Source organism: Aquila chrysaetos, chromosome 8 (genome assembly GCF_900496995.4).
Source record: "Aquila chrysaetos chrysaetos chromosome 8, bAquChr1.4, whole genome shotgun sequence".
Classification (NCBI taxonomy): domain Eukaryota; kingdom Metazoa; phylum Chordata; class Aves; order Accipitriformes; family Accipitridae; genus Aquila; species Aquila chrysaetos.
This window is the reverse complement of record NC_044011.1, coordinates 448,978-463,760: the sequence shown is the minus strand read 5'-3', so window position 1 is coordinate 463,760 and position 14,783 is coordinate 448,978. Positions and strand designations below refer to the sequence as shown.

Sequence of the window (14,783 nt, the reverse complement as noted above, 5' to 3'; positions counted from 1 at the left end):
CCCCGCCTCCGCACCGCCTCATGGCCCCGCCCCCGCCCCGCGGCCCCGCCCCGCTCCCGCCGGTGCCGGGCGGGGCGGGGGCGCACGGGGCTCCCCCGGCGGGGCGGGGAGCGCGGGCGTCGGAGCGCTCCGGACCCGGACCCGGACCCGGACCCGGACCCGCACCGGCAGGACCCGGGCGGAGCCCCGCGGGGCGGGCCCGTTTCAGTCCAGAGCAACCCCGCCACCGGCCGCGGGGAACGGGCCTCGCCCGGCGGCTCCGAGCCCGGTGCCCAGCCCGCCCCGGTGCTCGCCCACGCTCGGGTGCGCCCGGCCCCGTCTCTCCCCGCGGGTTCTCCCCGGCCCGACCCTGCTGCTCAGCCCAGCCCGGTCCCGCGGGAAGCGCTTGGCGGGGCAGCGCCCGTCCCCGCCCCGGCTTTGCCGCCGTCCGGGCCCGGGGGCAGCCTGGGCCGGCGGTGCCGCGCTCCCCGACGGGGCGCCCCGGCGGCCCCGGCTCCGGCGGTCGCGGCCCTTCTGGGCCCCGCCGCCGGGGCCGCAGAGCGGGCGGGGACGGGCCCGGCGCCCCGGGGGACGCGGGTGCCGCCTCGCCGCGGGACGGTGGCGGGGCCGGTCCCCGCGGCCGGGCGGGCCCCGGGCTTCCTGCGGCGGCGCCGGGCAGGAAGCGGCTGTTGGCGGCGGCCTTCCTGCTCTGGGGGCCCCGGCGGCGGGGAGCGGGCGGTGCTGGGTCCTGCCCCGGCGGGGGCCCCGTCCTTCCCCGCCGCACGCCGCGGTGCGGGGCGACGGCTGCCCCGGCCCCGCCGGACGGGGGCCGGGGGCTGCCCCGGGAAGGCAGGTCCGCGCCCCCGGGCCGTCCGGGCTCCGGGGCGCCTCTTCCCGGCGGGGGGGATAGGGAGGCGGGCGGCCCCGCCAGGGTGACCGCGAGGGACAAGCAGGGCCGGTCCGTACCCGCAGCCCCGCATCTGATCCCTCTGGAGCTTCGCTGAGTCAGGCGGGGCGGGAGCCCGGCGTCCCCCCGACCTTCCCGGGCATTGGCTCGGGAGCAGGCAGGCAGCGCTGGGCCGGGCCGGGGACCGGGATAAATGCCCGGGCACAGCCCCAGCCCCAGCCCCAGCCGGGCCGCAGCGGGCACGGTGGTGGGAGGATGCGTCCCGGGGTTCGGCTGCTCTGCTGCCTGCTCCTTTCTCTGCTCCAGCGGGGTAAGGGCAGCCCGGACCCGCAGCCGCCGGGGCTGCTGCTGCGCGGTGCGGCGTGGGGGTGGCAGCCGGGGGGGGGGGCTGCATGGAGGCGCCTGGGGGATCAGGCACAGGGTCTGGCCAGGCAACGAGTCCCCACAGGGTCCCTGGCCTGTTTCTCCCCTCCGTCCCAACATGTCCATGCTGGGTGGCAGCTCCCCTGGCCCCTCCTGGTCTCCTCTTGGAGGATGCTCTGGACAGGGTTTGCCACGCACTTCCCTGCCCACGGGGTCAGTGTTTGCTCAGAAGCTGCCCTGCCCCGGTTGCAAAGGCCGAGGCAGAGCCAGGAGCCTCCTGCTCCCCTTCCCTCCCCTCGGCCCAGTCACCTCTGCTGTGCTTAGCTTGGCCAGGGAGGAGGAGGGATCTCCAGTGTGCTGGGACCACCCTGGCTTGTGCCCCACAGCCGGCTGGGCACTCCCTGGCTGTGGAGCCCTGGTACCCTGTGTGTCCTTGCTGCAGGGCGTGGGGACGCTGAGTACGGGGACCTCGAGGACGAAGGTAAGACCCTGGTGCCATCGTCCAAGTGTGGCTCTGGCCCCGGCTGCAGCAGCATCGCCATGGCCATGGGCTCTGCTGCTGGTGGAGGTGGTGTCCGCACCCCTGGTGGACGGGGCCCTGCCCTTACATGGCCCCGCGGGTCCTGCTGGCACCAATAGCACCATCTGTCCTTCCAGGTCACTACCTGTACCTGGATGAGGATGGTGAGTAGACCTGCCCTCCTGCCATCCTGGCTGTCCTCCCCATCCACCCACAGACCTCAGTGGGCCCCGTGTGGTCTGTGCAGGGGCTCACAAGAGCCCAGGTCCCGGCTTGGCTGAGCCCATGGGGCCCCTGCGGCCACAGGCAGCCCCAGCGTGGAGACCCCCAAGGTCATGTGTTGAACTCCCACATGGCAAATGGGGTGCCTGGCCCATGCTGGGGAGAGCTGGGAGTGTTCCCCAGGGGTGACCCCAAACAGCCCTCCTGAAAGCGGGCTTGGGGGGGAGAGCTAGGGGTGGGGTGGCATCCCAGGGTCTGGCCGGTGCTCTGCAGGACCACTGGAGGTCCTGGGGGGGCCGGGCCGCTGCCAGGACACCTACCAGGACTGGATCTCCCTCTACTGCTGGGCCCCCTTCCACGCTGCCCTCATGGCCACCCCCGAGGGCAGCCGCTGCTGCTGGGACCAGATCAGCAGGTGGGTCGGCATCAGCCCCAGCGGTGCCAAATGCATGCTCGGAGCGGGGCCTTTGTGGGGCCACCGTGGTGCACGTGTCCCCGTCCCAGCAGGCCGGCCTCATGCCGTCCCCTCCACAGCACCTACAGCGAGCTCTCCAGCTGCACCCAGCTGCTAGCCCAGCTGCTCTCCTGCCCGTGGCCCAGCGCCATCCTCGACACCTTCTTCCTGCAGGTCCACGCCGAATACTTCACCAACTGCACCGGGGCCAGGCCCCCCAGGCTGGGAGGGCTGCCCCCCAGGATGGCTGTGGCTGTGGCTGTGGGGCTCAGCTGCCTCGTGCCCCTTGCAGCCGCCCTGACGCTCACCAGAGCCCGGAAAGGGGCTCAAACCCCAGTGGGCAGCTGCCCAGCCCCTGCCTGCCTCTGTGCCTGCGAGGGGCTGGCAACAGCCCCCTTCCCTCCCAGCCCTGGGAACTAATGAGCAGGACGAGTGGGCCAAGGGTGAGGGGGACAGGGCAGAGCAGGTAGGGGAGTCTGGGCATCCCTGGGGATGGAGTGGGTCCCGTGGCACCAGGGGAGGCTGGGCCCAGGGCTCCGGATGCCTGCATCTGCCCCAGGGCAGGGAGCGTCGGGAGAAGGGTCCCAGGCGCCGCTGGGGTCCTGACCCTGCATGGGCCAAGCCCCTTCCTTGGCACCCCCGGATGGGGGCTGGCAGGGAGCGCCAGGGATGCCTGGCTAGGGGGGCGGGAGCCCCAGGCCTTGGCTGGCAGCCACTGTCTCATCCCTGCCTGTCCTGTCCCTGCCCGTCCCCTCTGGACGCCCCAGGAGGGGGGCGGCCATCCCAGCCCCAGGGCCGTGCTGAGATCATTGGGTGTCTCCCTGGCAGAGGCTGCTGCCGTCCGGCTGGAGGCTCCAGTGGCTCCAACAAAGAGCGGGACCAGGGGCTCCAACCCTTCTGCCCCCAGGACGCTATGGCCTGATGGTTTCCAGATGCGGTCACTCGCCCGCAAAAGGTCCCACAGTGCCCTGGAGCGGTGGCTGCCGCTGCCTGGGGAGGGTCGGGTGGCTCTGCCAGGATGTTTGCCGGGGAGCATGAAGCCCAGCGAGATCGTCTTTCTGCAGTAGGGAGGCTCCCTCCGAGCTGCGCTTCATCATGCTCCGATTCATGCTCTGTGCGTCCCGCGGGCAGGCTGTTAAAGGGGCAGCTTTGGGCTCGTGCTCTGCCCTGGGGCCAGAGGTGAAATGAGCTCAACCAGCCTCAGCCTGGTCCTCAGGTGGGAACGCTGCAGACCCACGGGGCTGGGCTCGTCCTCGGTGGCGCTGCTCTGCGGGGGGATGCAGGCCCCGCAGGCGGGAGCTGCGCCAGGACCGAGGGGCTCCAGCAGAGCCGGGCAGGCACCGGGCTGGGCGGTGCGGGAGGAAGGCGTCGGGGCGGAGGACTGGCAACGTCAGCCAAGTCTCTGCCCTCTCCCCATCTCCCCGCCTGCGTGGGCCTCACACCCGTGGGCAGGTCGCACCATCGCCCTTCCCTTCCCGGCTGCAGGCAGGGGCCAGGGGGCTGCTCTGGCGATGCCCACCACGGGGCAGGTGGCCCTGTGAGCCAGAAGCTGTGGGTGCCGGGACTGTGGGTCCCCCTGCCGCCCCAGCGCCCGGGCGGCAGCGCCTGTCCGGGGACATTACGCTTCCCCGTCCACTCCCCCCCCCGGCTGTCGGGCTGCCTGCCCTCCACGCAGGAGACGAGGGATTTCACAACCCAGCCCAGACAGGATTAAAGAGAAATACACAAGTAAACAAATAGCGGCCTCGTAAAACTGGACGTGCTGCGCGGGGAGCGGAGCCTCTGGGCCGCTGGGTGAGGCGCGGGCTGCCCGGGTGCCGGGGCGCGGGAGCGATGCCCACGGGGGCCGGCACCGCGCCGCACGGCGGCGGGGTCCCGCCGGGAGAGCCGCTTTAAAGCAGAGCTAAGCAATCTCATTTTTCACACGTCTCCTGTAGTCAAACTGCCCCTGTCAGAGGAAAGGAGTTGCTTCCTGTTATTTCCATTGAAATACTTGTCCCGGTCGTTAGCCGGCAGGCTTTTGCAGGATGGCACCGTGCACGCAGACGGGCTCCGACCGCCTCTCCCGAGGGCTCCTGCTGCTCTGGGGTAAGTGCGCGGGGGGCGGCCCCGGGGCCACCGGCGGCGGGAGGCTCCGTGCCTCGCACCACCCCGCACGCGGCCGCCCTCCCGCGCGTGGGGCCCGGGGCCGGGGTCTTGGCTCAGCCCGGCCCACCGCCCACCCCGGCACGGGGCCAGCCGGGCAGAACCGAGGGCGGCCATGGTGGCCGTCGTCTGCGTGGCCGGGGGCCGGTGGCAGGCGGGCAACGGGCGCTGCGGGGCGTCCCCCACCACGCTCGTCCCCAATCTTTTTGCAAATGACCCACAAGAGAGTGGCTGGGGAGCCCTGCGAAGCCCCAGGCCGGGAGCCACGGCACCACACGTGCCCGTGCGGAGAGGGGCTGGACGGGGCCGTCGGGGACAGAGACCGGGACAGGGCAGGCTGCCCTCGCTGCAGCCACCGTGCCAGCCTGGGAGCACCCCGTGGCCAGTTCCCGGCCGTGCCGGAGCTCCCCACGAGCGGCCCAGGCAGAGCCCACCGGTGCGGTTCACCACATGACCGGCATCGCTGCCCCACGCCGTGGGCCCTCAGCTGAGGGCAGAAGATGGACAGGGCGGTTTCCTCGGGCTGTGGGGCTCCAGTGGGCCAGGCGGGACGTGCCCCACGGCCATGGTGGGCTGTGCTGGGTGTGGGGCGGATGGCAGGCAGAGGGGCTCTCTGGCAGTGCTGTGCTGTGGCCAGCGCTTCCTCTTCCTGCCCCAGCCCCGTCCGGCTGCAATGCAGCTGCCTGGGGCGATGGGGCGGCCCCCGCGCCGGCTCCCCATGGGTGGGGAGCACTGCTCGCCCCTATGCTGTGGCCCACAGCCCAGGGCCCAGAGGCCCTAGACAGTCCCTCCAAGCTGTCGGGCAGCTGCCCGCAGCCTGGCCCCATCCCCACAGCCCCTGCCTGTAAGGGGGCTGGACACCCTGGCCCCAGGTGCGTGCTGGGCTCCGGACAGCACACTTCCCTGTGCCCTGACCACCGGCTCCAGCGGCCCCCAAGGGACACCCGAAACCAGTTCCCTCCTGCAGACCCAGCCTCTGTCAGGGCAGCTCCCGTGCATGGACCCCTGCCAGCGCCCGTCCCCTGCTGACCCTGTCCCCTCCCCTCCGCAGCGCTCCTGGGGACCGGGCTCTGCCACACAGGCGCTGAGGTGGAGGGCTTTGGCCAGGATGCCAGGACGAGCCCACCTGTGGCCGTGTTCAACTGGACGGCCCAGCTCGTTGGTGAGTGCCGGGGCTCGGTGAGGGCTGGGCAGCACTACGGGGCGACAGTGCCCTAGCCGGGGCCGGTGGTGCCCTAGCCGGGGCCAGCTCTGCACCGCAGGGTGACACCCCCTTTCCCCTGGCCGTGTGATCTCTGTCCATCCCCAAAATAGCCAGCCTGTGCCACGGAGCCCTCCCCGGCACTGGCCACGGTGGGGGCAGCCAGCAGCAGCGTGTCCTCCTGCCATGCTCCCAGGCATCGCCCCGGGGCTGCTGCGGGATGCAGCCCCACACCGTGCCCGTGTCTTCCCTGCCAGCCTGGGCGCGGGTCCGGGTGCCGGGTGTCACCTGCCAGCAGCCGTGGGCAGGGACGGGCTCTGGCGGGGGCGTGCTGCCCACGCTCAGTGCCTTTCCCCTGCAGAAGAGACGTACACCAACATCACGCAGAAGTGCTGGGAGTTCTTCGTTGACCTGATGAAGAACGTGACAGCGTCGGAGCTGTGCGAGTGGAAAGTCATCAGCAGGTACAGGGCGGTGGGATGGCCGGAGAGCCCTCCCGGGCAGCGCTGCAGGGGTGCAGGGGGTGCAGGGGGCTCTGACCAGCTCCGGGGACGTCCCTGGCTGGGGAAGCCGCACATGGGGACCCTTTGGTGGGGGCATTCCCTGTGGCTGCTCCATCCCCAGGTCCACACGAGTGGAGCAGCTCCTGAGGCAGCAGAAAGTGTTCGGTTGGGGCAGAGCCCCCGGGCTGTGTCGACGGGCCACCAGCTCCTGGCCTGAGGGACCCAGGGCCACATTCCCCTCCAGCAGCTCCTGCCTGCGCAGGGCTGGCTGGCGCAGGCAGAGGGGCGCAGGGCAAGCCCCGGGCAGTCCGGAGGGGTGCTGCTGGGCCAGGGCAGGGGGCTCGGGGGCACCTGGGGGGGGGTCTGTGCCTCTGGTGTCCCGCAGCCACCCCGTGCCCCCGCGCATCCTCGTTCTCTCCCAGCACGCCGCGGCTCTCTTCCCAGGCCCTACAGCTTCCTGCAGACCTGCCTGGAGACCTGGGCTGACCACCTGCACTACGGCTACCCCAATGCGCTGGCGGAGCGGTACATCTTCCAGAGCCACCACCGCTACTTCCACAACTGCACCCTGGAGCACCAGGTCTACTTTGACCCGCCCGAGGACGTGCTGCTGGCCATGATCATCGCCCCCATCTGCCTCATCCCCTTCCTGGTCACCCTGGTCATCTGGCGCAGCAAGGACGGCAAAGCCCAGCCCTAGCGCCGCTGCCCGGGCACCCGCAGCCGCCCCGCTCTGCTGCCTGCGGCGGGCAGAAAGCGGGCAGCGGTGGCCCTGCAGGTCCTGCGCCCGGGCGCTGTCCCACGCTTCCCCCCCCACCCCGCCCCGGCCTGCGGGGCCACCGGTCGCTTCAGCAGCCCCGGGGGGGGTCCCGGGGTTACCGGCACACGCTGCCGGGGCGGCCGGTTCCCGGTGTGCCGCCGGCGGCGCCTACCCGCCCCGTTCCCCGCTCCACCGCCGGCCCCGCGGCTGGGGATTAAACGCTTCTTCCCCCACGCGTGGCGCTGGTTCTTCCGCCGCTCGTTCCCGCCGCGGCCCCCCGGGCCCGCTCCTGCCGCCAGCACCGACCCGTCACGGCCTCGCCGGCAGCTTCTCGCCGCGGGGCGGCAGCGGGCAGCTCTGGGCGCGGACGGAGCCCGCACCCCTCCGCGGGGAACGCGACCGGCGGGGCACCGGGCAGGGGGCGGGCCGCCGCCGCCGCCGTCGTCGTCATGGAGAGGCGGGGCTCCGGGGGGCGGGTCTGTGGGGGGCGGGGTTCAGCGGGGGCGGAGCCTCGCGGGGAGGGCGGGGCACCGCGCAGCGGGCCGGAAGCGGGGCGGGGCGGGCCGGAAGGCGGCGGCGGTTCCGGTGGCGGCGATGAGCTTCGCGTGGCCCTGGCAGTACAGCTTCCCGCCGTTCTTCACGTGAGCGCGGGCCGGGGCCGGGGCCGGGGGAGCGGGGCCGGGGTGGGGTGGGGCGGGGGGACCGGGGGGTGCGGGAGCTGCGGGGGGGGGGGGCGGGCGGGCCGGGCCGGGCCGGGCCGAGCCGAGCCGAGCCGAGCCGAGCCGCGGCTGGCGTTAGGCCGGGCCGGGAGCGCCGGGTGCCCCGCGGAGCCGCCTGGCCCCGGTCCCGGCCCCGGCCCGGCCGCTGAGCGGAGCCCCGCAGGCTGCAGCCCAACGGGGAGACGCGGCAGAAGCAGCTCTCGGCCTGGTGCGCGCTGGCACTCGCCTACAGCCGGCGGCACCGGCTGCCCGCCATGACGGTGCGGGAGGCCCAGGACAGCCCGCTCTTCGCTAACCGCCGCCTCCAGCGTATCCTTTGCGGGGCCCGTGCCCCCGCCTGCCGCCCCCTTCCCTCCCTGCCTTCCGCGGTCGGTGAGCGTCTCCTTAACCCCCACCCAGGGAAGCTCCCGCTGGAGTCCATCCAGGTGGTGCTGGAGGAGCTCCGCAAGAACGGTGGGTGCCATCCGTCCGTCCGTCCCGCCTGCGGCCGGTGCCCGACCCGTAGTTAGCGGGGCAGGAAGGGTGGCAGCAGCTGGGCAGGCCCCGTCCTGCTGCCGGGAGCTGGACCCGGGGCTCGCCCTGCTGCCGTGGACCCTCGCTCTGCCTGAGCGGGGTCCCGGGGCCCTCCCTGCCCACCACGGCCCCCTGGCATCGCCCACGCGTGGGAGCCGGACCTTGCCTTTCCGGGGTGGGTGAAGTTGTGGGAGGAAGATGGGGCTTGAAGGAGAAATTAATTTCTGTACAGGTAGAGATAGTTAGGGAGTTAGCACGAGCGGTCACGGGGCGGGGAGAGGCAGGTACCTGAAGGTACCTGTGGGTGTAATGTCCAGCATGTGTCCTGAAATCTGCAGGTTTGATCGTTACTGTAGACTTGTGCTCTGATTAAATACCTTTTCCCTGTTGATTTTAGGGAACCTGGAATGGTTAGATAAGAACAAAACCAGTTTTCTGATCATGTGGAGGAGACCAGAAGAATGGGGAAAGCTCATCTATCAGTGGGTGAGAACGTAGAAGCTGTCTCACCCCACAGACCAGGCTTTCTGTGCCCGGGAGGACAGGTGGTATTGGCCGCGATTTGTGAAAAAGACCACTGTGATATTTTTCTCTTGCTTCTTCACTGCTTTTGCGTTTCTTCTTCCATTTTTCTCTGTGGCAGAGAAGCGTAGAGATGTTAACAGCTTTTTACTTGCTGTAAGATGCAGTTTGAGCAGCAGATGCAGTCGTCTGCTCCCACTGCAGTTGGCTGTTCTGTAGTGAGGACAGAGCAGCGTTGCCTTCGTTTGGCACAAGTCCTTATTGCGAAACACACGGGCAGAAAGAGCAGAAGGGCAGGGAAAAGAACCGTGTTAGTTTCCTTAGGCGTCATTTCTTGACTCTCCAGTGCCCCTAGAGCATTTCCAGGGTATTTTTCCTCATCAAGTGCTGTCCGCATTCCATTTCATTTGCGCTGAGATGTACGAGAAGATCTTGCCAAGGATGTTAAATCACATGGACAAGATTTGCTATATTGCTCTTATGTTTCCAGGTGTCAAAGAACGGCTTGACTAACTCCGTATTCACGCTGTACGAATTAGCCAGTGGAGATGATACAGAGAATGAAGGTAATGTTGTGTGTAATGTTCTGGCACAGGTTTTCAGAGCACACTTGATTTGAGTGCATAAACAGTTGATTGTCAGATTATAGTTTTGTAGATTAAATGTTTTAAAATTGCTTATGCAAGTTCACACTGGTGACCACTGGCAAACGCCACTCTGAAGGCTTTTTTACCACTTTGCAGGAACATCTCCCTTTGTTATCACTGTTTGCTTTTTAAACCTCCCCCCCACTCCACAAGCCTCCCTAGCACCCAGCTCTTTATCTGGCGTGAGGTGTGGGGTGTTTTGGTTTTGTGCCTAGCTTCTGCTCTGCCTTTGAGACTGCTGTGACTCATTCCCTTCTGTCTGTTGACCTTCAGGCTTTGTTCCTGATGCAGCAATGTAGTGATGAGTCTGTCAGTGTAGCCGTGACTCTGGATTTGTCGTAGCGTTACGGCGCTGGAGTCTGAAAGGTGCTCTTCAGAGCCCTCTGCTTCACTGTCAGCAGTCCCTGGACTTTGTAAGCCTGTTTGTTTCCTGATGTGATTTTTTTTTTTTTTTCCTGTTGATGGGGATCTCTGTCCTTCCCTAGAGTTCCACGGCTTAGATGAGACTATGCTGCTCCGTGCCCTGCAAGCCTTGCAACAAGAGCACAAGGCTGAAATTATCACGCTGGATGATGGCCGAGGCGTCAAGTTCTTCTGATAGGAGCCCCCTCCCCTCTTCCCTGGCTGCTGAAGCAGTTCTCGCTGTGAAGGTTTGTTTTCCTGGCCTGGTTTCAAGCTGTGACTGCAAGCAGCTGCATACTCGGGATTTCTTGGGGCAAGGAGAATCTGCAAAGCCTTCCAAAGACGTGACTTCTTAGAAGTATTCAGAGATCCTCTGTCTTTTCTCCCTGTTGACGGTGTTTGAGAGGCTAAAGCTGCTCTAGGCAGTTCTGAGAGGGACCACCCAGAAGTTAGATAATGGGACTGCTCCTGTTGCTGATCCCTGTTCCTGTGAAGGCCACGGAGCGGTCTCTTCAGCTGGCTGGTCGAGCTTGGCCTCGAAGGGCAACTCCTTCCCTCCTGCCAACCATGTGCTTGGGCTCTGCAGTCCCCGCTGCGTTGCCACGTGGGGTGAAAGCAAGCACAAGGAGCTCGCTGTCGCTGCTGTGTTGTAGAAGACCTCAACGGCAGAATGATATGGGCTTGCTGCAAAGCAGGCTGTGCAGCAGGGTGGGAGTGGATGCCAAGGAACTAATTTGAAGTAATTAAAATGAGATGTATTTATAGAGCACCCTGGGTGTTTTCGTCTATCTTTATTTTTCCATCAGAAACAAAACAGAGCAACGTACCAGATTCTTGCCCTTCAGCCACGTTTCCTTACTGCACCAGATGAACACAGCAGTGTGCTGTGGGGAGGGTGGGCCTGCCAAGCCACCCCACCCACCCCAGTGGGAAGCAGGCAGCACAAGTGCTTTTTTCCACATGCCAGAGCTACAGACCATGTGGGTCCTTGCTGCCTGTCTTCAGGGCAACATTTACTTTCATTTTCCACGTGCAGTCCACTGAAAGCTAATGGGTTTGTTGCAGAGGTGGTGGGGTAAGCGCTATGCAACAGTGGCTGGTAGAGGGTATGACTAATTTTTTAGATTCTCAGTGCTGATAACAAAGTACCCAGCTGGTCAGAAAACACGACCCAGGTACAGTCTTTGACCCAGTAAATCCTTAATTGTTGACCAGGGGAAGCTGGACCGCTGTGCTGGGGAAGGATCACGCTCACCTTTCCCATTCTTTGCCCGAGTATTCAGTGCTTGTTGCATGCAGAGGTGGGGTGCTGCGCTGGAGCGACCTTTGATCAGACCCAGTGTGGTCGTTCTCAGGATCTGACGGAGCAGACGGTGCCTGCTTCCCGGCATGCTTTAGCTGTCTGTCCCCAGCCAGTGCTGAACAGCTTGTCCTGCCTGCCCTGCCCTTGGAGGATGACTTGGCACTGGTTCAGCTGCAGTGCTGCTGACAGCCATCATCGATAGTAGGTAATTTTCAGTGTAGACAGGATGCTGGAGTCCAGGCTGAGTTTGTGGGGCTGTGAAACTTAAAAATGTACCTTTTGTAGCAGGAGCCCATTGACCTGAACTCAGTGGGATGTGCTGGCTTGATCTGGCCATGTCACTCTGGAGCTGTGGCTGGAGGCTGGTGCCTAGGGTTCCTCTCTGTGCTGGTGACAGCAGTGCTGTGGAGGGATTGCTGTGTGCCAGGACTCCTCTGCTGGAGAAGGGCACTTGCAGCACTCATGCCGAGTCACTGACACACTGGGCTACTGTGGTCTCCAACACTTTCTGGAGACCATCATCCCTGTGAGCATTGAGATGACTTACCTGAGCGAATGGGATGGCGCAGCCTGCAGTGAGCATACCTGCCCCCCGGTGCTACAGCAGTCTGGGGGCAGCCCAGGCTGGGTTCACGTGCCCTGCTCTCAGGTGCCTGTTCTGACAGCCTAGGCTCAGTCCTCACCTGAGCTGTGAGGTTTGAGGGCAGCGGATGGATGTGGCAGCCCTTGGGGACGGACACGCTGGGGATGCAAAGACCTGTTTTGGTACCACCATGCACTGAGTTGCTGGGGAATGTCTGATGGTGGCTGAGCAAGCCCAGCTCCCCGCAGCCGCTGCCAGCCACATTTGCAGAAGCAAAGACTGTGCCGTGCCATGTGCCGGCAGCCCCACAGCATGTCCTGGCAGAGGCAGAACATGTGTCCCCACAACTGTTACAGGCTCTGCTCAAACCAGGGCTCACTGGTTGGACGGGGGTCCTCCCTCTGTGTTTGCAGCCAGGAAAGTCTCTGTGTAGGAATTGTCTGCTACCGGTGTCTGCCCTGGGCTTGTTTTGATGTCCAAGATCTTCCTCTTCCTCCCTCTTCGTGCCACGCACATTGACTCCTTCTCTCTCTGGTTGCTGCGCTGTCCCCTCTTGCTGCTTTTGTACCCCTGCAGTGAGCCGTGTTTCTATGCTGGCTATTCTGTGCCTGATGGCATCTGCGTTTGATCCCAAATAATGAGCCTTTAGCAGCTGGGCGCAGGATGTTTGTATTTCTTGCTCTCCATATGTGTGATGCCGACCTTTCAGCATTGTGTTCTGAGGTACATGTGCTGTATGTAACCTGGCTGTCCTTGAGTGAGTCTGTGTTCTTAATTAAATTTGCTCCCTTCTAAGGAAATGGCTGATGTGACATTAGATAAGCCTAAAACAGCCTTTTTCTTTCCAAGGCACTCCGGGCAGCAATTCACTGCTCTTTTTCAGCTTCCTATTTAGTTGCTTACTTAGTGAGAGGAGGAGGAAGAGTATGTCCCCCCCTTCAGAATGGACATGGTGTAAAATTCCTTTTTCCGCACCCTCTCGGCCAGTTATGAAAGGTTGCATCCAGCTGTGCCTGTGAGGTCCTTGTGGGACCGACTCCCTGTGCCGGGCACTATGGCAGCGCGGCAGCAGCAGCAGCTGTCTGCCAGCAATTGCCCCAGAGCCATGGGATGGGTCCTGGGGCTGGAAGACCCACTGCCAGCTGGTGCTGCCACCCTGGAGGGAGCAGATACTCCCTGGCTGTTCCTTCTGCGTGGGGGATGGTGGCAATTTGTAGCTCTTGGTGATGTAAGCTCCTGTCAGCAGGTAAAACAGAGCCTTTTAAGTGTCCTATGAAACCGGCTTCCTTATCTTTATTCAGTGCTTCATAATGTTTGATGATGTAATCATGGGATTGGGACACCAGAGCCAGCCCAGAGATGCTGCATGAGGCTGCTCTGGTGCAGAAGCCCTCGGGTGCCGAGTAGAGATGGAGGAGACATAATTAGACTGCTCAGAGGGAGAGAGCGTGGCAGCCTCCAGCCATGATGTTCCCGTGAACCGGAGCAGTCACGCCTCTTCCCAATGCTTCAGGCACAGCGCGAGAGCTGCAGGCACTCCCGGAGCAAAGCGAGGGGCAGGGGAGGCCTGTGTTCACGCAGGAGTATGGCTGAAGCCCATCCGGGCGGCTCCCTCGCCTACCGCTTCTCTGCCTCCGCCGTGCTGCCTGGCGCTGCCTGTGGCAGGGGACCCCTGCCCCATCGCTGCAGCAGGGCCGATCCCTCCTCACGTGGGTTTGGCATTACAGAGTTTAAAAACCAAACCCAAACCTCTCTACACTCCCAGGCATACCATCATGGGCACGGCTCAGGCTCCGGTGCTTTCAAGCCTGGCCACGCAGCCCTGCCGAGGGGCTCGCCAGAGATGGTGGCATTTCCATGGGGGGGGGGGGGGGGGGCGCAGGCCCCTGCCTCCGGCCCATGGCTGCTCTGAGGCGGTTGCCACGTCTGGCCACGGTGATTAGGGCTTGCTGGCCAGGGCGAGGCAGAGCTCAGGGGGCTGGTGCTGAGATAAGGCGCTATCAGGCTGATGCATACTTGGATCCCGCTGGTCAGGGAAGGAAAAACGCCAAGAGGGGTTTTATTTAATGTGACTGGTTAGGAGCAAGAGTTGTTTCAGTTTGATAAATTTATATGTTGGGATAAACTTGCAGGCGGGTTACATCTGTAACTCTGGGCTAAGGAAATCCTCCAAAGTTATCTGCCTGGGGTTAAAGCCACAACTGAGGTTTGGGTGACATCTCCTCCTCCCTGAACTCATGTGCGTTAGGGCAAGGAGGGACATGGCAGGAGGAGGCTGGGGGCTCCTGTGGGCACGGGGTGCTGAAACCAACCATGAAACAAGCCCTGGGTTGCTGCAGAGCCCTCCTCTGCACTGACCCTTCCCAGGATGGGCACCCCATGCCTCGTAGCCCGAGCTGTGCATCCCCCATCTGCGGGGGATGCCTGCATTCAGACCCATCCTGGCCCCTCTGTGATCCTGCCCTGAGCTCTGGGATCAGAATGGACAATTCCTGGCAGGGCTTGCTGCAGCAAGGAGCTGAGCAGGACTTTGATTCATGATCTAATCCTGAGGAGAGCGATTAGAGTCCCCTGTTCTCTTCCTGGCAGCCAAATGCAAGTGAGAAATAGTTTACGTTGCCTGATTGCAGCGGTTCCTCAAAGCGGAGGGCTGGCGCTGGCACCCGGAGCCCAGAAATGTCACCCTGATAACGGCTGGGGAGCTGTGGGCACCATCAGAGTGCTTACGATGGGCAGCTGATTGCTGAGCAGGAACCTTCTGATTTCGGGCCAAGTTGGCTCTGGCTTGGTGTCCTGGGCCAGGTCAGTAGGCGATCTGTTCCCCTGCCCGAGCTGCCCTCCCCCCTGCCAAGCTCACGGTGTGGGATGGCATTTGGGGCGGTGGCTGGGGAACTTCTCAGGCCATTCACCAGGGACGTGTGGGAGGGCAGCAGTGGGAGTGAACTTCAGCCCTAATTTCCTTTCCTGTCTGCAGGGGCCTCACCAGGACCGGGACACTCCTCTGCTCCTCTGGGATCTTCCGAGGCATCTCATTTCACGA

The 14,783-nt window shown here is 64.7% G+C and overlaps 2 protein-coding genes across 9 annotated transcripts; both read left to right on the top strand.

Moving 5' to 3' along the window:
- Positions 1 to 1,205: 1,205 nt before the first annotated feature.
- RAMP2 (receptor activity modifying protein 2) lies at positions 1,206 to 7,287 on the top strand. Of its 7 annotated transcripts, none has more exons than XM_030023426.2 (5): positions 3,967 to 4,533; positions 5,642 to 5,752; positions 6,153 to 6,255; positions 6,739 to 7,003; positions 7,093 to 7,287. In XM_030023426.2, the coding sequence occupies exons 1-4, from the start codon at positions 4,473 to 4,475 to the stop codon at positions 6,992 to 6,994; spliced, it is 531 nt and encodes a 176-aa protein (XP_029879286.1). In that variant the 5' UTR covers positions 3,967 to 4,472; the 3' UTR covers positions 6,995 to 7,003; positions 7,093 to 7,287. The 7 variants fall into 7 exon arrangements, with proteins under 7 accessions (XP_029879282.2, XP_040981466.1, XP_040981467.1 ...); XM_030023427.2 differs by having other exon boundaries at positions 3,971 to 4,239; positions 4,383 to 4,533; positions 6,739 to 7,287; XM_041125534.1 differs by having other exon boundaries at positions 3,971 to 4,533; positions 6,739 to 7,287.
- A 304-nt stretch (positions 7,288 to 7,591) lies between these two features.
- VPS25 (vacuolar protein sorting 25 homolog) lies at positions 7,592 to 10,626 on the top strand. Of its 2 annotated transcripts, XM_030023082.1 has the most exons (6): positions 7,592 to 7,695; positions 7,937 to 8,082; positions 8,173 to 8,226; positions 8,684 to 8,772; positions 9,299 to 9,374; positions 9,941 to 10,626. In XM_030023082.1, exons 1-6 carry the CDS (start codon positions 7,649 to 7,651, stop codon positions 10,051 to 10,053), a joined length of 525 nt encoding a protein of 174 aa, XP_029878942.1. In that variant the 5' UTR covers positions 7,592 to 7,648; the 3' UTR covers positions 10,054 to 10,626. The 2 variants fall into 2 exon arrangements, with proteins under 2 accessions (XP_029878942.1, XP_029878941.1); XM_030023081.1 differs by having other exon boundaries at positions 7,937 to 8,226.
- Positions 10,627 to 14,783: the final 4,157 nt, after the last annotated feature.

Coding starts and splice junctions, on each gene's coding strand:
- RAMP2 (XM_030023422.2), top strand. CDS start 1,368: ATGTCCATGCTGGGTGGCAGCTCCCCTGGCCCCTCCTGGTCTCCTCTT. Junction 1,731..1,906: donor CGGGGACCTCGAGGACGAAG/GTAAGACCCTGG, acceptor CTGTCCTTCCAG/GTCACTACCTGTACCTGGAT. Junction 1,934..2,264: donor CCTGTACCTGGATGAGGATG/GTGAGTAGACCT, acceptor GGTGCTCTGCAG/GACCACTGGAGGTCCTGGGG.
- VPS25 (XM_030023081.1), top strand. CDS start 7,649: ATGAGCTTCGCGTGGCCCTGGCAGTACAGCTTCCCGCCGTTCTTCAC. Junction 8,227..8,683: donor GGAGGAGCTCCGCAAGAACG/GTGGGTGCCATC, acceptor TGTTGATTTTAG/GGAACCTGGAATGGTTAGAT. Junction 9,375..9,940: donor AGATGATACAGAGAATGAAG/GTAATGTTGTGT, acceptor GTCCTTCCCTAG/AGTTCCACGGCTTAGATGAG.